The sequence below is a fragment of the Camelina sativa genome, chromosome 17 (genome assembly GCF_000633955.1).
Source record: "Camelina sativa cultivar DH55 chromosome 17, Cs, whole genome shotgun sequence".
In the NCBI taxonomy this organism is placed as follows: domain Eukaryota; kingdom Viridiplantae; phylum Streptophyta; class Magnoliopsida; order Brassicales; family Brassicaceae; genus Camelina; species Camelina sativa.
The window spans coordinates 5,506,161-5,525,530 of record NC_025701.1 but is presented as its reverse complement, the minus strand read 5'-3'; the positions used below and the strand labels follow the sequence as shown (position 1 = coordinate 5,525,530).

The 19,370-nt window shown below is 34.7% G+C and overlaps 5 protein-coding genes across 8 annotated transcripts in view; 1 reads left to right on the top strand and 4 right to left on the bottom strand.

Annotated features, from left to right (window-relative positions):
* Positions 1,967-4,802, top strand: LOC104755492 (NAC domain-containing protein 7-like). 3 transcript variants are annotated; one of them, XM_010477890.2, is made up of 5 exons: positions 1,967-2,259; positions 2,345-2,486; positions 3,184-3,370; positions 3,471-3,742; positions 3,876-4,802. In XM_010477890.2, exons 3-5 carry the CDS (start codon positions 3,211-3,213, stop codon positions 4,629-4,631), a joined length of 1,188 nt encoding a protein of 395 aa, XP_010476192.1. In that variant the 5' UTR covers positions 1,967-2,259; positions 2,345-2,486; positions 3,184-3,210; the 3' UTR covers positions 4,632-4,802. The 3 variants fall into 3 exon arrangements, with proteins under 3 accessions (XP_010476192.1, XP_010476191.1, XP_010476193.1); XM_010477891.2 differs by lacking the exon at positions 2,345-2,486 and having other exon boundaries at positions 1,970-2,259; positions 3,876-4,160; positions 4,320-4,802; XM_010477889.2 differs by lacking the exon at positions 2,345-2,486 and having other exon boundaries at positions 1,968-2,259.
* On the bottom strand, positions 6,697-9,045 carry LOC104755491 (thylakoid lumenal protein TL20.3, chloroplastic). 2 transcript variants are annotated; one of them, XM_010477887.1, is made up of 7 exons: positions 8,782-9,045; positions 8,491-8,676; positions 8,375-8,404; positions 8,050-8,156; positions 7,380-7,414; positions 7,148-7,276; positions 6,697-7,050 (listed from the first exon to the last, which is right to left on the bottom strand). In XM_010477887.1, the coding sequence occupies exons 1-7, from the start codon at positions 8,943-8,945 to the stop codon at positions 6,859-6,861; spliced, it is 843 nt and encodes a 280-aa protein (XP_010476189.1). In that variant the 5' UTR covers positions 8,946-9,045; the 3' UTR covers positions 6,697-6,858. The 2 variants fall into 2 exon arrangements, with proteins under 2 accessions (XP_010476189.1, XP_010476190.1); XM_010477888.2 differs by having other exon boundaries at positions 8,491-8,671; positions 8,782-8,987.
* On the bottom strand, positions 9,202-10,462 carry LOC104755490 (putative pre-16S rRNA nuclease). The gene is made up of 5 exons (XM_010477886.2): positions 10,112-10,462; positions 9,853-10,025; positions 9,702-9,770; positions 9,565-9,616; positions 9,202-9,485 (listed from the first exon to the last, which is right to left on the bottom strand). The coding sequence occupies exons 1-5, from the start codon at positions 10,385-10,387 to the stop codon at positions 9,336-9,338; spliced, it is 720 nt and encodes a 239-aa protein (XP_010476188.1). The 5' UTR covers positions 10,388-10,462; the 3' UTR covers positions 9,202-9,335.
* On the bottom strand, positions 10,625-14,494 carry LOC104755489 (acid beta-fructofuranosidase 4, vacuolar-like). The gene is made up of 7 exons (XM_010477885.2): positions 14,013-14,494; positions 13,652-13,660; positions 12,638-12,882; positions 11,757-12,374; positions 11,238-11,653; positions 11,060-11,147; positions 10,625-10,962 (listed from the first exon to the last, which is right to left on the bottom strand). The coding sequence occupies exons 1-7, from the start codon at positions 14,428-14,430 to the stop codon at positions 10,744-10,746; spliced, it is 2,013 nt and encodes a 670-aa protein (XP_010476187.1). The 5' UTR covers positions 14,431-14,494; the 3' UTR covers positions 10,625-10,743.
* Positions 18,481-19,370, bottom strand: part of LOC104755488 (transaldolase-like) — a 7,085-nt gene continuing 6,195 nt past the window's right edge. Inside the window, exons 10-12 of the mRNA XM_010477884.2 lie at positions 19,188-19,363; positions 18,964-19,102; positions 18,481-18,874 (exon numbers count right to left, since the gene is read on the bottom strand). Coding sequence (XP_010476186.1) covers positions 18,728-18,874; positions 18,964-19,102; positions 19,188-19,363 — 462 coding nt within the window. The 3' untranslated portion in view covers positions 18,481-18,727. The remainder of the gene's footprint in view (positions 18,875-18,963; positions 19,103-19,187; positions 19,364-19,370) is intronic.

Below are 19,370 nucleotides of genomic sequence, written 5' to 3'. Positions count from 1 at the left end.
TTAAAGTCACGAATTTTTTTATGGATTTTTCATGTGGGATATGAATTTCTTCATTTCTTGATTTTTTGTTGTTGTTGTTGTTGTTAACACCTATACTATTGTATCTCTTTCTAGATTGCTAAACGTTTTAAATGATAAAAAAAAACAAAACTATGAATTAGTTATAAGAAAACAAAAAGAAAAGTTTTGGATAGTACTCGAAAAAGTTTCGCGAAGAAGCAAAATTCGTTTGTGTAATTTTTTTTTTTTAAAAGAAAGATCATCATATTTAAGTTACAGAATGAGATTATTCACTGTAAGATCAAGTAAACAAAATTAAAAGCCAAAAAAAAAAAACAGAAAATAAAGAAGAAGAACGGTATAACGGGATGGGGTCCATGTGACCAACCGGCCTGCCAACAGCAAAATCATCGATGACTCACTCCACGCCGGACCACCTCCCGCCACGTCATCACATCATTCCGTTTTTTTTTTTTGGTTTTTTCATGTAAAATTTTATAAATAGAAATATCTTATGGTACCTACACATATACATACACAGAACGCGTTTTCTTTTTACAATTCAGGCTATGTATAAAAAACTTTGTTTTCAGTTTTTTTTTTTCTCTGAATATTCTCACACACTACTCTAAAGATCTTTGAAGGATTCATTTAACACTAACTTTTCGTTGCATGTATTCTCTTTTGTTACTTCAAACTTTACATAGCAACTTGTAACTTCTCTGGATCATTAGTTGGATTTAGGTGTCATATACATCATTATGTGTATTTTTGCTCCTTTTTATTCATATTGTTATAGCAGTATATATATTGGCAACTAGGCTTCATGTTATGACAAACTTATTATCTTTGGATTGAAAAAGGTAATCAGTGACCAAAAACTTTGATTTAAAAAGTTCAAGTTAAGACTTTAGATGATTATTTATTAATTTTCTATATGCTCAAAATAGTTAAGTAGTTTAATAAGATGAATCTTTTTATCTAGTCAATTCGACCAAAAAGGAAGTGGGTATCTGTCTATGGTTACTTTTGAAGTTCCCAAACGTGAAAACTATTCACATATGTAATAATGTATATAGACAGTAATAATTACTTTTTAAAAAATATCTTATATATAAACTTATTTTGCAGGTTATTCTTCAAGAAGATACATACAATTTATATTTTTGGTATGTCTCCACATTTTTCGTTTCATCAGAATGATTATGTGAATGCAAGGATGTATATACTGTATATATTTTTGTCTATTTCAATATAAACATAAACAATTTTATTTCACACACACAATAACAAAAAATTGAGAGCAAAAAAATGAAAACCAAGTAATTCACATTATTGGTGGGGTTACACTGTTTGTTCTGAATGTATTAAACTCATATGAAGCACTGAAAACTTATAACTATATTATCCTCAACCTTAATATTATATATCTCTCGATAATATGATAGTGTTGTGTGTGCTATCAACAAAGTTTTTCTCCCAAACCTACCATCAAACCAGCAATATCGTTGGGAATTCTAGCTAGTTGAGTTACTTTTAGTAAAGGATATTTGACATCCTTTAGCAATTAGCACAAAAAAAGAAGTCCAAAATAAAACCAACAAATTAACCTTAATGCGAGGACAAAAAAAGAAGAACCTTAATGTTGATGATCAAGCATATCCATCAAGAGCTGGTGGGTGGTAATGGATGTTGCCACCTCTCTCTGTCTCTCTCTAAATCTTACTTGACTTCTTTATCCTCCTCTCTCTTCTCCCCCCGAAGCTTTTGCAACAAATAAAGTTTCTTTCTCTCTCTCTCTCTAGGTTCAAAAGGACTCACAAGAGAGAGATGCTATGATTGAAAGGGAAAGAAAGAGAGAGAAAGAAAGGAAAATATAATAGATTATTAGGACACGATTTCATCTTTTGATTTGTGTTTTGTGTGCTCTCTCTCTTTCTTTTCTTCCTCGATTGATCTTCTTTATATAACCCTACTCTCTTTCTCTTTTCCCATTCTTTCTATCATTCCCTCTCTCTCTCTCTCTCGGGATCTGACCTCTTTCCAGTAACCTATTCCCGAGGAGCACTGTCAAATCTTGTCCAGTCTTTGGTCTTTCAAGGATCTCTCTTTCTCTCTCTAGTCTTGTGGTGAAAGTGTCAATTCAAACTCTTCTGATAACAAGAACGACAGGATCATACAATAGCCGAAACATAAAGCTTTGTTAGAAGCTGTTCAAAAAGTTTCAGCTGGATCATCTTGTATCTAGAATTTCTTCAGGTAAAACCCTAGTTTTATGTCAACTTTTTATTGAATCTCCGATCGTCCCCTTTACAAATATTTTTGGGTGTTTTTTCTTCTTTAGGTAAAAGTTTTTGCTTTAAGATCATCCTTGATCACCATCTTCATTAATCACCTTGATCATCATCATAATCATCATCATCATCTCATCATACTCATCATACTCATCAATGTTGCTGATATTACAAGCAAAGCAAAAATATTATGTAAGAACCTAATTATTAATTTTATAAATAAACAAATAAGTAGATCGAGTTGGGGTTTTTGGCTGAGGTAATTAGAAGGTTTATTAAAATTCTATATATTAATCTAAAAGATGAATCTCTTGAGATGGGTAATCATCTCTAATAGATTGTTATTCTCTTCTTCTTCTGTAATTACTTTGGTTGCTTATATATATGGGGAAAAAATCCAATATGGTTTTATACAAGTGAAGTAATAAATAGGCATAAATTAAATTTGATTAATCGATCTAGTATTGTTTGTAATTCATGCATCTAACTATAACAATTTAACTATAATCATATATATGTATTGTTCCGCTAAATTAATATACTGATTTCAGTTTCGGAAATTTCAATTCTATACTATGATTCTAAATAAATGCATTTAGCTATTCTTACAGAAACTAACTAATCTTCACATATTTAGATAGTTAGATGTAACAAAAACTATTTCTTGTAACAAATAAATGGATAACGTACGATAGTTCTGTCGATTTTCACTAACTATAAGATGATTAGATGTGTAACTAACTAATTAATCATATGTTTATGTTGAAATAAACCAACACAGACAAATCGCATTATGTAATAAATGTAACTAGCTATAACATTACCTTCTTTTTATTCGATGTCAAGCGCTGTAACATTATCTTATGTTCGTAACTTAATGATTTTATAGGTTATCATCGATCAAGAAGACTAAAAGATGAATTCATTTTCCCACGTTCCTCCGGGTTTTAGATTTCACCCAACTGACGAAGAACTTGTAGACTACTACCTGAGGAAAAAAGTCGCATCAAAGAGAATAGAAATCGATTTCATAAAAGACATTGATCTTTACAAGATTGAGCCATGGGATCTTCAAGGTTTTCTCAATCCCATCATCTTTATCCTTTGATCCTTAAATTCAAGTTTCTAACTAAGGAAAGTTTTTAAAATGTGTTTATAATTCTTTTGTGGAAATAGAGTTATGCAAAATTGGGCATGAAGAGCAGAGTGATTGGTACTTCTTTAGCCATAAAGACAAGAAGTATCCCACAGGGACTCGAACCAATAGAGCGACAAAAGCAGGGTTTTGGAAAGCCACGGGAAGAGATAAGGCTATATATTTGAGGCATAGTCTTATTGGTATGAGGAAAACACTTGTGTTTTACAAGGGAAGAGCCCCGAATGGACAAAAGTCCGATTGGATCATGCACGAATACCGCTTAGAAACCGATGAAAACGGAACTCCTCAGGTATTTATATATCAACCCTAAAATGTAACTTCTCTTTACAATTTATTTGGATCTTACGCTAAACAATCTCAAACTATGTATCATCTCCTAAAACTAATATAAGTGATCTCATTATATGATATTTGGGGTGTAGGAAGAAGGATGGGTTGTGTGTAGGGTTTTCAAGAAGAGACTGGCTGCAGTTAGACGAATGGGAGACTACGACTCATCGCCTTCACATTGGTACGACGATCGACTTTCTTTTATGGCCTCCGAGCTTGAGACGAATGGTCAACGACGGATTCTCCCCAATCATCATCATCAGCAACAGCACGAACACCAACAGCATATGCCATATGGACTCAATGCATCTGCCTACGCTCTCAACAACCCTAGCTTGCAATGCAAGCAAGAGATAGAACTACACTACAACCACATGGTACAACAAAATCATCTTCTTGGTGAATCTCATTTATCATTCTTCCAACTTCCTCAGCTAGAAAGTCCTAAGATTCAACAAGATAACAGTAATTGCAACTCTCTTCCTTACGGAACAAGCAACACCAATAATAACTCGAGCCATAATGCTAATTTGCAGCAATCAAATATCGCGCATGAAGAACAACTAAATCAAGGGGATCAGAGCTTCAGCTCTCTATACATGAACAACGACAACGAGCAAGTGATGGACCAAGTCACTGACTGGAGAGTTCTCGATAAATTTGTTGCTTCTCAGCTCAGCAACGAGGAGGCCGCCACAGCCTCTGCTTCTCTACAGAACAATGCCAAGGAAACAAGCAATGCTGAGTACCAAGTTGATGAAGAAAAAGATCCAAAAAGGGTTTCAGACATGGGAGAAGAATATGCAGCTTCTACTTCTTCTAGTTGTCAGATTGATCTATGGAAGTGAGCAGAAAGAATATTATCTCATATAAATGCATATAAATATATATAATATACGTACACACGAACACAGTACTAATCAAGTGTAGATGATGATGGTACAGATTTATGTTTGCTTTGATTCTTACTACATTATTGAACTTATTTTATATGCATATAAACATTTCTTATCTATGCATGTACTCAATATGATTAACCATATGTAAACTCTAATCTAAATGTAACTTCAATATTTTTTTTAATAACAATAACAATTGTCTCTTCCTATTTTTGTTTTTAGATAATCTTCTAGCGAAATAAATATATATATATATATACTCAAACACTAACAAAGAAAAAGCTATCTACATCAAATTTATCTATGTATTATTCTCTCTGTAATATATCCACCTCTCAATTTGTTATTTTAGATGTGTTCACTTTTAATATAACAAATTTCAGATAATTGAATTTCATATTTTTGGACAACTATGCATGAATTATGTATTTATTATATATGTACAATAGTAATATACACACAATCTACACAGGTCATAAGCATATATAGCAAATTTAGAAGAAAAAAAATATACTACATAAAAGTTAGACTAGCTAGCGACTTACCGGAATTGTGTTCTTGAGCATAGTTACACCAAGAAAGCTTGAAGAATATGTATAGCCATGAATAGTGAAAACGAAAGAAGGAGAAGAATGTAGCGTTGAAGGACATACATAGTTTTTAATGACATGTTGTTGGCTGGTGTCAAGATTATGTTATATAGAGACAAGCAGTGGAAAAAGAAAGAAGAACCTTTTTTTTCTTTCTTTCATCTGGTCACAAGAAAGAAGAAGCTAAAGCATGTACTTTCTCATGAAGAATTTTGTAATTATTGTGTTTGATTCAAGGTCGGCACAAAAAGAAACCGTAGATTATAATTTACTTGGATGGGAAACTTATTTTTTAATAAAACTACTGCGATCCAATATAATTTGTAATTAAAGATTAAAACATGAATTAACTTAGACGACTCAAAATTCTGTTAACCGATCATCAACACAATGCCACAATTGATTCATCATAATTATGGTTGTCTTATACTATGTTGCATACAGTATATATATATAGGACCAAATATAGTTCTTCTTGACACTCAACAACTAAACACTCCATCGCTATCGACAAGATATTTAACGAATGGCGCGACAAATATTATTTCATTATTATCAAATATTGGTTTTTTTAAGAAAACAACTTTTTTGCATTAGAAAATATGATCGAAAATCTTCCGCATTTAATTTGGTACAAGGAACATAATGATTTGGGCGTGCTCTTTGGGGTTGACAAACACGGTCCAGAGAAGTTTGGTTTTGGATACTGGCCACAACAATTTCTTTTTATTACCGGCGAATATTATAAACAAAAACTAATACTCCCTAGAATACTTGATGTTCTAGTATTTTTTCTTTTATCACAAAGAATGATTTTTTGTATATCTTTATCAATTAATATTAAGAAATTGCAAATTTCAAGAATCATTAAATGAGAATTTAAAAGTTTGATGAAATATTATTGGTTAATAATTATGAAAATATGTTATTATAAATAAATAATACATTTATTACTAGAAATTAAATGTTTTTCTTAATTCATGTAAAAATTCTAGAACATCAAGTATTTTAATACAGAAGGAGTAATTATCAATTCCTAAGAGTTAAATTGATCACCAATACTTGTCGATACCGACCTTGAATCCTGAGTAACAAATAGGGAGCGAAGGAAGCATAATACTAGACAATAGCATGTGATGTATCATCATTAGTGTATTTCTACCTTTTCATCTAAGCCACAAATCCCAAGACCATTGACACACTAATGATTTATTTAACTAATTTTGAAGTAATTATTTATTCAACTGCTAAGCTTGTGCTAAGTGTTAACCATTTGAAAGAAAACTATTGCAAAAATTATGTAGTACTAAAAGTAATCAGTTATTTAAAAATACTGATCTGACAAAGGGCTAGGGGACAACCTAGGTAGAGACATTCACCGGTTAAACAGGCTTTTTAATATCTTTTGTCTTACGAGACAAAACTGATCATTATCTCCTTTTCTTCAGTGTAATCTTTAAGTTCTTTTTTCTTTCTTTCCAGTCATTTACAATTCAATACTCCTATCAACATACGTTGCATAACATATAAAGATACAAATGCTATATATGGCATTGTAATCACACATGATTTATAACATAGTGAAACTACTTGGCATCACAGAGTCCGGTCTTTTCATCGCAGAATCCATCACGGCCGAGCAGACGTTGAGGTGGTGCACTGAGAAGAGGAGAAGAAGGCGAGCCATATGCATTCCTCCGGCTATTACCGCAACCAAGGCTCTTCCTCGTGTCCACTCCGGTCAATGGGTTAGTCCCGTTTGCGTATTTACACAGAGCCTATACAAGAAATTAAAACTAGTTGTAAATGGCTTTTTCAGTTTTTGATAGTGGAAGAGATGGATTAATGTAATATGGTATTAAGTAACAACGTCACCTGTTTTTGAAGAAGGTCAATCACAGCATCACTAAAATCGGCACCTTCGATTTTGGCACCACCGAGGTCACTTCTGGTTAGCACCGATCGGACCAGCACAGCATTTGTCAGATTTGCCTCATTTAGCACCTAAAGTCGCCAGGAAAGAATCAAGCTTTAACCGAAAGACAAACGAGCTCGTATGCAAGTATATATATGTTACAAAGCATGGTGTATAGTGTATAATGTTTACCATGCGGTCCATCAATGTATCACTCAAATCAGCACCTGCCATTGAAATTCACAGCTTTCATAAACATGAACCACGCATTAAGATTAAGGTACACGAGAAGAATTATTGTGAATGAAAATTTTCCCTCATTAAGTATATAAATCCTTTCAAGAATTGGCGCAAGTAGTTACAGTATCTATTTCTTTCCAAAGAACTGTTTCTGTTCATAGATACATGCCAGATTTTTGTGAGGCAAAAAGGTGGAATAAAATCAAGTACTCAAATCTCAGATGTCTAAGGCTAATTCAATATTTGAAAACTCTGACGTTGAATCTACTGGAGGGTGTCACTATGTACATAGTGAAGTTCTTGGAGAACGTTTTAAGGAATTAAAGATAGACATCTCCAGGGTCCTAAATGCTCGCAAAAAGGTTGACATATCAAAGATGAAAGACCTAATCTAAATGGATCTAAGAATGTAACATATAGAGTAATTGTTACTGGATTCGAGACTATCTCAAATTATATGTGGACGCAAAGGAAAGTGAGATTCAAGGAAGTTTAGTAAAAGGGTACATGTGAACAATAGACTATGATTTGTGGAAGTTGTTCTTTTTCATAATTCTAATACCATAAATCCATCATCATTGCAAAGAGAAGGTATGTGATAGCATAGTTGAAAGAGACTAACCTGAGAAGTTAGCTTTGTATGCAACTGCTTTTTCAAGATACGCACCATTGAAGGTAGAACCACTGAAATCAGACTCTCTCATGTCTGCAGAAGTGAAGTTGGCTCTTCTGCAATAATCAGTAAAGCCACTACACACAATTAGAACAAAAATCTTGCTTCTTCAGTTGCTTCTTCAGACTGATGTTTTTGTTGGTTCAAAATTTCATTAGTTTTAAAACTTGAGCATAACTCAAATCTTTTACTTCCTAAAGATCGAATCTTTGAACTTTATCATGTTCATTCCAATCTCCATTCCCCAACAAAAGTCAAAAAACAAAAACGTTACCTGAAATTTTCATTGGAGTGAACTGTTTTGCTGCAATACAAACAGTGCTCATTTCAGTGAACTTTTCACCATCAATGACAAACGAACTTTTTAAGTCAAGGAACACAATCTGATACCTGAGATCAGCAGAACCGAACTGAGCAGCCGAACCAATCCCGAACTCGCCACGTGTATCGGCTTCGAACTTGTTAAGCTCTGCCATGGCCGGCAGGCCGGAGCTCGAGGCGATAATCGCAGCCGCCATTGCTGCGGATAAGATCCTCTTCCACGTGTTTGATTCTACGCTGGAACAACAACCTTCCCTTTTCGGAAGAACAGTAATAAGTTTCTATGAATCCGAAACTGAGAAAACAAGAAAAAACATTGAGACTCTACGTTTGCTAGTGGAGAAGTATTCGAGTCCTCACCTAGTGTTTGATGAATCTCTGATTTCTGAATTTGAACGAGCATTTAGCTGTAGACGTCTCAATGGGTATCTCTGAAAATGGTACGGAGATCTTGAGACAGAAGATGAGGATCTTGAAATGTCAAGTGACTTCATAGGTAGAGGAGAGAGTGAAGAGAAAGCCATTGTTAAAGGTCTAAACTTTTGCAAAGAGTAGAACTCGAAATGTTACATTCAACACTCTGTGGAAGAAGAGATGAATCTGGCACGTGTGACTGATATTTCCAACTTTATCCACTTTGCTTGGGTAAGGTGTGCACACGTAAGTCACTTTTGTAACTCCTGTTTTGTTCTTGGCTTCTTAGTTTCAAAACTTCCCAAGTCTTGCATACAATTTCACTTAACTCTGTTCTGAGGACACACAACATAAAAGCAGAGGGAACACACAAAAAAATCGGATCTTTTCGTTTGATTTTAACAAAACTGTCAGCCATGTGGACTAACAAGGTCATACACAATCGTTGTAATCCTATACTGATCATTAAAATAGCAAGAATTCCACAAAGCAAACTAAGTTTAGAATGTGTAATACTCTTCAAGCTTGTCCGGATTAAAGTCAGGGTCTACAGATGCACCGTTCTTGATCTTCTCTTGAAGCTCTAAACTCTTGGGAAGTATGATCTCAGCTCCTAGACCTTGTGTAGAGAAATACCTCTCTAACAATATCTGTAACATAAGATACATTAAAAACCATAGTAGTCACAGTTTAAGAACTCAAAAGATCGTCATGTTCTCATAGCATTACCACAGCAGCGTATGCATCTGATCTGCTCTGTCTCTCACTCTTGCTGAGTCCCCTGATAGGAGAATAGAATGTTCAAACAACAATTCACACACAAAGGTTCAATCTTTTTGCTAAAACCAAAGAACAGAGAGACTAACATTACAATCATTCGGTCTGAAGCTTCTGATGTTGTCCCATGTTCATCAAATACATAAACTCTCCAACCCCTGACCAAAAAAAGCCAAGAAATTTACCACTTTGAGTATGCTTGTATGTGTATCATGTAAGTGTGTGAGTGTGCTTCATCACCTCTCAGCGGCTTGAACAGCAAGACGTCCAGCAACAGAACGGATTTTGTTCGACTGAACCGTTTCTTTCCCATCAGAAGATCTCGGCAACCCAATTATGAATTCATCAACCTCCTCTTCTTCTGCTATTTCTAATAGCCTAGTCTCAAGCTTTTGTCCTCTCGATTTCAAAACCTAATCATATATATACCCAAATTCACTATTCAATTTCCATTAAACCGTAAACGCAACGAGCGCGAGAGAAGTTTTCGAAGTTTTACCGTGAGAGGTTTAACGGAGTAGCCTTTACTAATAGCGATTCCTGTTCGAGATAAACCTAAATCTACGCCGAGACTGAACCCACCTCTCCAGTTCTGGTCTTTTTTCCGGCGAACAGCATTAGGAGGGATTTCATCAATTGACGAAGTTGCCCTCAACGCTTGAGGATAATTACGGGTTCCAACGAGAGATAAGCGATGAACCTGAGGGCTATTTACGTACTTTTGGGTTCTGAATGATATTGCTGTAGTGGAGAAATACTGAAGAAGAGAACACATTGCAATGATAAGAAGACGAACCAGTCTCAGACGATGATGAAGCCAAACAGACTCTGTTCTCGAAACCCTCTGACCTATCCCGAAGGTTTCATTTATTTATTAAATAAAAACCTCGATTAAAGAAAAAAAAAATTTATTTATCCAAAATTGTAAATTCGTTACAATGATGTTTCAGTGCTCTTTTTTCTTACATGATGAATGATATATCAAATAAAAATATTAATTAAAACGGCTAAATTGAGAAGAGAACAAAATAAGAAAACATAATTTATTACAGATATGTTGACCAAAAAAAAAAAATTATTACAGATAAATCTAAAAAATGAGGGTTGGGGGGGAAGGAGTAAAAAATATAATCAGGTGCGGGTGAGAGCACGGACAGCTTCCTCAGAGTAAGGATGAATAAAAGCACTGTTCATTTGCCAGACTTTAAACGAGGCAGTAACAGTTGCATCAAGAGCGTTGTTGAACACGAAGAGCTTCGCTGCTCCGTAGATTGCTGTTGTTGGATATACTCTTGATGTTATACATGTTCTTCCACCTTGTCCGAATGCTTCTACTATTGAATGATCCACCTATTGAAATTTAAAGAACAAACATATAAATTCAAGTGTATATTATTTTGTGTTAATGAATAAATAAGATATCAAAGAATGGTTAAAGTAAATTCACCAAAATTCTCATGGTTAGTTTCTCTCCTTTTAGGACTGGTACGACGCTACCGTATATTGGTTTGATGACATCGTTTGCAACAGATGACCTGTAGTCATAGTAAAATGTTGTTTTCAACCCTATATTATGGTTGGATACAAAAAGTTGTTGTAGTTTATAAAGAGAAATTGATATATACCTTGAGGTGTCTGTGCAGAAGAAAGTTTTGAGTTTTGAATCTTTTCCTTTGGCTATATAGAAGTAAACCGGTGTTTGCTCAGACAAGCTCTCAGTGGCGAGAACCGAGAATCCGAATGGCCCTAACGCATTACGGACGGTGGAGCCAGCTCCGTTTTTCTCGCAGCTGAATTCCTCAGCCTCAGCCACCACTGAAGCGTCTCCGAAGAATTTGTCGAGAGACTCTTTCTTGATTTCAAATTCTGCTTCGATGTCGAGTTGAGTCGCGGTACCTACATCGACAGGTATGACAGACCCGGGACTGAGTTCGAGATCGAATTTCTTGCTGCTTAGTCTAAGAGATTTGATTTCTTCCACTGGGGATTGGACCAAGTTCTTCCCTGTCTTTGTGTCGAGGGCAACGGTTCTTGGAATACCCTGATCATCGTATCAACAAAAAATATCAGAAACTTGGATTACAAGCAACTACTATGAAAAACCTAACTTTGACATTACATAACGTCAAGGAAACAAAACATACCTGAACAGAAGACCAACCCTTTTGTACATCAGCAGCCTCACTATCAGATTCACCAATCCAACTCCACAAGATTCTTCTACCCTTGTTCTGGTCGTAAAACGTCTTTGAAGCATAGAACTTTCCGTAATCATATCTTAAACTAGAACTCATCCCAACATCAATACTAGGATCATCCGGGATCCATGTTCCGTTTGATTCGAAATACGTGCCTACGGCATAATGGTCGAACCTTGTGTCGTCCATGCTAGCCTTCACGATGTGCTTCACATCGGGTCCGTTGACCGATGTGTCAAGCCCTTTCCTCGCGGTCTTAGATACCGGGTAAAAGTCAACGCACTCCCACATCCCTGTGTTGGGAACTCCGTGCAACAACGAGTCAAGTTTCTCGTATGTTTTAAAGTCGGTCGTGTCGTACACAAGTGAAATTCCGGTCTTGTTGATCTTGGAACCAATGGTGATCCGCCATTTTCCTTCGGGTGTTTTCCACGCAGTCGTTGGGTCACGGAAGTCCTTGGGGAGGATACCGGGAGGAGGTACTAGAACCGGATTTCCAGGGAACTTGACCCATTTCAACAAAAGTGGGTCGTTGAGGTCCTCAGGGTAGGCAAGGTTTTGCACCTAAAAACATTATATGAAGATCATTGATTAGATCATTAAACCTAATTTACATGTTCAATATCTAACTAACATACCAAAAATCTGGCTATAAACGTATTAACTCCACTATTAGTCCAACTAATTAAAATGATTGACATTTGACACTATCACATGTTTATTTTATTACGAATATATTGTTTCAGTAGTGTTATTTTTTATCTTGTTCCAACAATTTAAAATTTTAAATAGTAAAATGTAAGTTGGAACATTTTCGGGGTACATACCTGCACGGCTTTGTCGGTGGAACCGGTGTAGAGCATGACTATAGAGCCATCGGGGAGGATTGTGGCTGAGCCGGTCCAGACACCGTTGGAGTCATACCATTGATCAGCGACCATAGCTAAGGGCAAATGGACCCAATGGATAAGGTCCCTAGACACGGCGTGACCCCAAACAATATCACCCCATACGGCTGCGTTTGGGTTGTATTGGTAGAAGAAATGGTACCATCCCTTGTAGAACAATGGACCTGTACACAATGTAAAACATTTAATTTAATTTTACTGGGGTTTAAATGAGAATAACTCAGAAATACTGGGGACTCTGACAGTATATAAGAAAGTTTAAGGTACCAACTCGAAAGAGCATATTTTTGTATACATAACATACCCCACTGGCTTTATCCAATTTGAGACAGTATCCAAACTTTGCATTCACAAGGACCCACTTTATACAATCAAGATTACTTTTCTATGGCAACCAATGATTTGTACATATCTTTTTAGCATGTGGTAAATCCCACGTGGGTTACTACAAACTGGCAAAATAATGTTCTTAACTAAAATAAATTTGCAATTGGTTGTGAGGTAACTCTGTTCTGATGTTGTCTGCAAACATTTTTAACCTTTTTAGTTGTAAATTGTAAGGTACAGCAAACTGGCAAAATAGAATTCAAACTAAATAATAATACTACTATTTAATTATACAATTGGTTGTGAGGTAACTCTGTTCTGATTTTGTCTGTCAACTTTTTAGCTTTTTAGACTTTTAGTTATTAAATAATACTGTATCTTTTATTGGCTGACATTAACATTGATTACAACGTGAATTGTGTGATATGTTGTTCTGTGTTCTACTACTTTTTGTCGCTCCAATTATTTCTTATAAGTTTTTTATTTTTTCATATTTAACATTAGAAAGAAAAAAAACATATATATACCAAAATAAACGGGATCTAAAAGGAATTCAATTTCTTAAAACATGAAAATTCAGAACCAATAAAAGGAAAGTAAACTTACCATTAGGATCTGCAGAAAGATAAGAATCCCAAGTTTTCCATAGAGCAGCAACACCATATTGGATAAAGGGAAACAAAACAAGAAACAAGAAAAATATTAGAGTTGTAATTCCCTAAACAACATTGATTTGAGCATCTCACTGGATTTGAATATTGCATAATTTAGAAATAAGAATATGGATTTAACATTATCTCTCTCAGATAACATGAAAAAGGAAGAATGAATATACTATGAATTTGTAACAAAATAAAAAAGAGTAATATACTTTAATTTCTTTCTTCTTTTGCTCAAATTAAAATAATTAAAATCAATAAATTATTATTATGGATTTAAAAAAAAAAAATTAAAAGAAATTGCGTACCGTTCATCCAGTTTTCCTCAGGCTGGAAATGAAACGCCGTTCGTTGCCACGACAACATACTGTTGTTCCATTCAAACGCCGGCGTGTTCTGACCACCGGAAAGTTTCCACAACCCATCATTGCTTTTCTCCGACACACCAGCAAGACGTGCACGTGACGACGACGACGTTGTCTTCTCTGTTTCGTCGGTCGCATTCGCAGCTTCGTTGGATCTAGATCCGTCTTGTGTGGCGATAAGAGCGACGTAGAAGGCTATGAGCAAAAGCCCGAATGAGACGGCGAGGAGACCTTTATATGGTCTTCTTCTCCGGGGATGGGTTTCCGGGTCGGATCTTGACCCGTCGGGTAATTTCGTGTACGGACATGATGGCTCTTCTTCTCTGGCGGAGATTGGCAAGAGAGCTTCTGAGCTCGCCATTTTTTTTTTTTCGTTTTCGAGTTTTTTCTTTTTTTTTTTCTTTTCTTAATGAGATTTGATGACACGAGAAAGAGCCAATGTGTTTATTATATTTATAACACCGAGAAAATGTATATTTATAAATAAAAAAAGTTGGATTTGATTATTTATGTTTTCCTGCTTAGCTGGAAGAGAGAGAACTGGGTACAAATGTCAAAAGCAAAAAGAGTTTGGTCTCCGAATTGGAACTGTAAAAACAAAACAAGAAAAGAGTTTGGTCTGCAAATTAGAACTGTAACAAAATAAAAGAGAGTTTGGTCCGGAAATTAGAACTGTAATTTTCTATTTGTACTAACGCCGTGTTATCTAGAATAAATCATTAATATAGTAAAAAACTAAAAAAAAAAATGTTTTTAATTTTATGTATTTGTGTGTGCACAAAAAAAGAAGAAGATTCTTTTACCATTATACAAAGGATTAGATCAAGAATGTAAACTAGAAAAGTTTTCTTTCATAAGGAAAGCAATTGTATTCGTCCTTATCGGCTTAATTAGTCAGTCATTTGTTTGTTTGAATGGGGGATGAAGGTGACAATGATATTTACATTGGATTGTCCACGTAGTTTCTTACATATCCGTATATAGATAGTTTTCAGAATTTTTAGAATACGGACTTGGGTAGATGTAGTTCCTAATATGTATGACTTTTTCAGAATTTGTGCATTGCATATAATATCTGATTTATCACACAAAACTAGATCCAGTAAATAATGTATATGATTAATGATCGATACATGTATGAAACCAGGTCACTGAACACAATCCTATCAAAATGGATTATCCACATCAAAAACGTAATTTTGTAATTTTCCCGTCAAAAACGTAATTTTATAATTTTTTTTGCCAAAAACATACTTTATAATTTTTCCGCCAAAAACATGATTTTGTATTTTTCTGTCATTTCTCGTTAGAAATTTGATTTTGTATTTTTCCTGTCAAAAATGTGATTTTATAATTTTCCCTAAATAAAATCACCTGTAAATTCTATAAATTTTCTGCCAAAAACATGATCTCGTCAATTGTCCGCCATTTTTTTTTGCCAAAAATGTGATTTTGTAATTTTTCTGTCAAAAACATTATTTTGTAATTTTTTCGTCAACAACAAGATTCTGTAAGTTTTCCGCCATTTCATGTTAGAAAGGTGATTTTGTAATTTTCTGTCAAAAACGTGATTTTGTAATTTTCCCACCAGAACATGATTTTGTAATTTACTCATTTTTATATCTCTGAGTTTAAAAAATGAGATGAGAAATAATTTCTAGAATTATTCTAAACCAATTTTAACCAAGTGTTTTAGGTAATATGGGCAGTCCAATATCTATTATGTCTAGCCCATTTTAAACCATTTAAATCCATCCTATTTATGGACTTGTCCATGACCGGTCCATAATGAATTAGACATGGACGGACCATGGACAGTCCGCCCATTTTTACAGCTCTACCTATCATTATGCTGTTACTGATTCAACTGTACTACTTTTCACTTCAAGATTTGGAAAGTAGTTTAGAAATGTGAGACTGGAACAGAGAGTAATTTAATTACAGTAAATGCTTAAGTTGGTTTCTGAATATGTTTGTTCAAGTTTAGTCATTGTCTATGATTGGTGTAATTAACCAATTTTTTTGCTCCCCGGCTCCCCCGTTGGATACTCCCCTAAAATTAAACCACTTTGATTAATTTATATCGTAATCATGGTAAATTTGATAATTACATTAATGCAAGCCAGTCCGAGTAAGGAGTAACGCATACGTCACATACACGCTCTGCAACATATTGGGTTATAGGAAAAAGGGCAGGAGAGGATTTGCTGTGTCATTTTTATAATACTATAACCTTTGCTGTGTCATTCAAACTATTAACGAGAAAAGAAAAGATATTCAACTTCATTTGGACCCAGATATATAGTTTTATTGTTATCTAATAACCCGAATACAAATGTTGTAGTATGACATATGTTTATTTCAGGAACCGAAGTGGTAATAAACAGGTGTCAAAAAGGGGTTATTTACCAGACAAGAAATTAGGGGTTCATATCGGTTAGGTTTTTGGTGCCTATAATCACTAATTCACTACCTCAATTCTTGTTACAAATTCCAGATAGCTTTTTAGTACACTTAAATTTTTTAAATTATTCAAACGAATGATTCGCGACATTCCATTGTGTATCCGATGCGTTTTAATTAGTATATCTTGCAAAATGTTAAACTATGTCGAACAAGTAATCTTTATAACATTTACGTATACAATACATAAACTTTGAGTAATACAAAAGTTAGGTGACCCATCCTGAAAATGATAGCGCGAGTCAATAGTATACGAACATTTTTCTGTTTTTGACGTCCGTGTAATAGTCATATTACTTTTTCAACGTTGAGTAATACTAGTACTTAATCTAGAAAGACTCGTGAAACACGAGAACATGACCGGCCACTTACATAATAAAGTAAAACCCTTTGCCTAAATCATCAAAAAAGTTAAAAATAACTAAGTAATTCTTATGTATTTCGAGTTGATGATATTAAGAACTAGCTAGACTCCAAAGGTCTCAGATCTCAGATCTATAAAAACATGGGCTAATGAAATTTGTTTTTTGTTTTTCTGGATTAATCAACAATAATTATTAGGTTCACTGGGAAAACTAGTAATGCAATCAAACTATACATCTAACCACTTGTTAGTTCGGCCAAGCACATGAATCATTTGTTTAAATATATAATACATCATCTCAATCACAATCGTCTTGTCAGAATTAGTGTCCAATAATGATGAAAAGAAATGTACCAACGCCGATTTATACAAAATAATTAACAATTACTATTATACACGTGAAACCTCTTGAGCCACATAGCAATTGCATGTGGAAGCGAAGGATTGGCCAATCAAGTAAAAATGTGAAATTAATTATGGTCTCTTAATTCTTATGGCATCCACTAACCAAGTGAGATCATAAAAGAGTCTACAGTTTGTCATAATTGTGCCATCTATAACGGTAAATACACAAACACGGTTCAAAAGTCATGTGAAACAATTTTTCTTTTCCTGTTTTTTTTTCACAAACAAATCACTTTAAGGTTGTCTTTCTGTTTAATAGAATTTACAGCGATTTACGTTAACTCGACGAACTGGAAAAGACAAGATCTTGTATATGATTGTAGGATGTGGGAAAACTAGATCCACATGCAGAAGAAGACCGATAGGGTTTTTTGGCAGAGACCACGTGCTCTGTCTCCCTATAGAAATAGTAGAATCTTTGATTTGTTGCTAAAACAATAAATCTAGAAAGAAAGAAAAATAGTCCGAGGAAATTTGAGAACCTTATAATTTTCGTATTCCAAAAAGTAATAATAGCGTTATCCTTTCTTTTGATAAATCAAAAGGATAAACTCTATTGCACTAAGATTATTCGAATCAGTAATGAAGTTTACATTGAAATGAAGCCTATATTATTGGAATTATTGATTGATACGAACCCACAACAATTTACAATCACACACGTCGTCAAAACAAAACACAATCAGACAGGGAAAAAATAATGATTGAACTAAATTCTACTAATATTTTGTAAAATTTAGAAGATAAATATATATTACACTGGATAATGAAAATCGTACGTTTCTGCTTGTGTGGAAATTACTAAATCATAAGTATTATCTGATATTAAAGAGAAGTGACCACTGACCAGTGACCAGTGACCAGTGATCAGATAATGCATCTGACTGAGATGGATAAGTTTTATGTTCAGGCTCCTTCGTTTTCTTCATGTTCCGTTTATCCTTTATCATTTGGTTCACATAACTTCCCACTTATTTTTTGGATTTATTAGTTTAGTAAGTAAACAGGACTTGGATGCCATCATGCCAATGTCCATTTTTTTTTTTGATTAAGAAATTTTTTTTTGTACTTTCAGTTCATAGTCAAAATTTTAGTTTGGTTTTGAACTTTTATAGAACCAGTTGGTTTTACGAAATTAATCGGTTCATATAATTCGGTCGGCACTATTATGCTTTGAGAGATCAGAGAACCTACCAAGTCATTTTACAGAAGAAAACAAACCCCAAAGTTTCAGATAAAGATTAGTTTTAGTCTCGTCTTGTAGCCGAAGTCTTAGACAAGAGACCATGATGAACTACAAGGCACACGAAAAAGAAGAAAGGGGAAAGAAGATTAGGAGGGTAGTGTTCAAGTAACATGGGCTTTTAGTTTTCTTACAGTCTTATTATTGATGTAGATCCTTGGTGATGAAGGGAAAAGCTCTGTTTTAGACATTAGGAGGTGGCCAAATCTTCCCAAAGAGCTCTTCAACGCGTTTAGCTTGGTTCGCATAACCTTCGACACCAGCTGATAAAAGCTCCACTGATGCAGGACCCATAGCTGAAGCCATGCTTAGCTGGTCCCATTTGACCAGCTACACCAGAATCAAACAAACAGAGTGAGACACTGGTTAAGTGAAAGCAGAAGCAAAAAGTGTGTTGGATGTATAGGTTCAAAACTAACCTCTTTGTTGGTGAAGTTGTAATGCGTTGCTGTTTCAGGAGTAAGTTTCCGAACAAATGAGTATTTTTCATCGTCGGGAATGGCGGGTGAGTCTTTGAGAGATTGCAGTACCTTTAATGGTGCAATCACATAATCGACCCTGAGACCAGTGAGAACAGTGAGAGTTAGAATGGGTTCAAGAGCTGTTGATGGTCAAAACTGCGATTTGGAAGTTTAAGTTTTACCCGAGAAGACTGAACAAGTCTTGTTTGTTCCGGACAGCAGCAGCCATCAGCTTGGACTTGTAACCATACTTGTGAATGTAGTTATATGATCTTCTCACCAAGGCCAAACCAGGATCTTCTCCGGATTTAATAGCAGTTTCAATCTCGGTATCTCCCGAATGATTACGCGCCCAGTCCTAAAGA

Coding starts and splice junctions, on each gene's coding strand:
- LOC104755490 (XM_010477886.2), bottom strand. CDS start 10,387: ATGTGTTCTCTTCTTCAGTATTTCTCCACTACAGCAATATCATTCAGA. Junction 10,026..10,111: donor ACTCCGTTAAACCTCTCACG/GTAAAACTTCGA, acceptor ATATATGATTAG/GTTTTGAAATCGAGAGGACA. Junction 9,486..9,564: donor CAGATGCATACGCTGCTGTG/GTAATGCTATGA, acceptor CTTATGTTACAG/ATATTGTTAGAGAGGTATTT.
- LOC104755489 (XM_010477885.2), bottom strand. CDS start 14,430: ATGGCGAGCTCAGAAGCTCTCTTGCCAATCTCCGCCAGAGAAGAAGAG. Junction 12,375..12,637: donor CCACCGACAAAGCCGTGCAG/GTATGTACCCCG, acceptor TAATGTTTTTAG/GTGCAAAACCTTGCCTACCC. Junction 11,654..11,756: donor AGGGTTGGTCTTCTGTTCAG/GTATGTTTTGTT, acceptor TACGATGATCAG/GGTATTCCAAGAACCGTTGC.
- LOC104755492 (XM_010477890.2), top strand. CDS start 3,211: ATGAATTCATTTTCCCACGTTCCTCCGGGTTTTAGATTTCACCCAACT. Junction 3,371..3,470: donor TGAGCCATGGGATCTTCAAG/GTTTTCTCAATC, acceptor TTGTGGAAATAG/AGTTATGCAAAATTGGGCAT. Junction 3,743..3,875: donor ATGAAAACGGAACTCCTCAG/GTATTTATATAT, acceptor TTTGGGGTGTAG/GAAGAAGGATGGGTTGTGTG.
- LOC104755491 (XM_010477887.1), bottom strand. CDS start 8,945: ATGGCTTTCTCTTCACTCTCTCCTCTACCTATGAAGTCACTTGACATT. Junction 8,677..8,781: donor AGAGATTCATCAAACACTAG/GTGAGGACTCGA, acceptor TCTTCCGAAAAG/GGAAGGTTGTTGTTCCAGCG. Junction 7,051..7,147: donor TTGACCTTCTTCAAAAACAG/GTGACGTTGTTA, acceptor TTTCTTGTATAG/GCTCTGTGTAAATACGCAAA.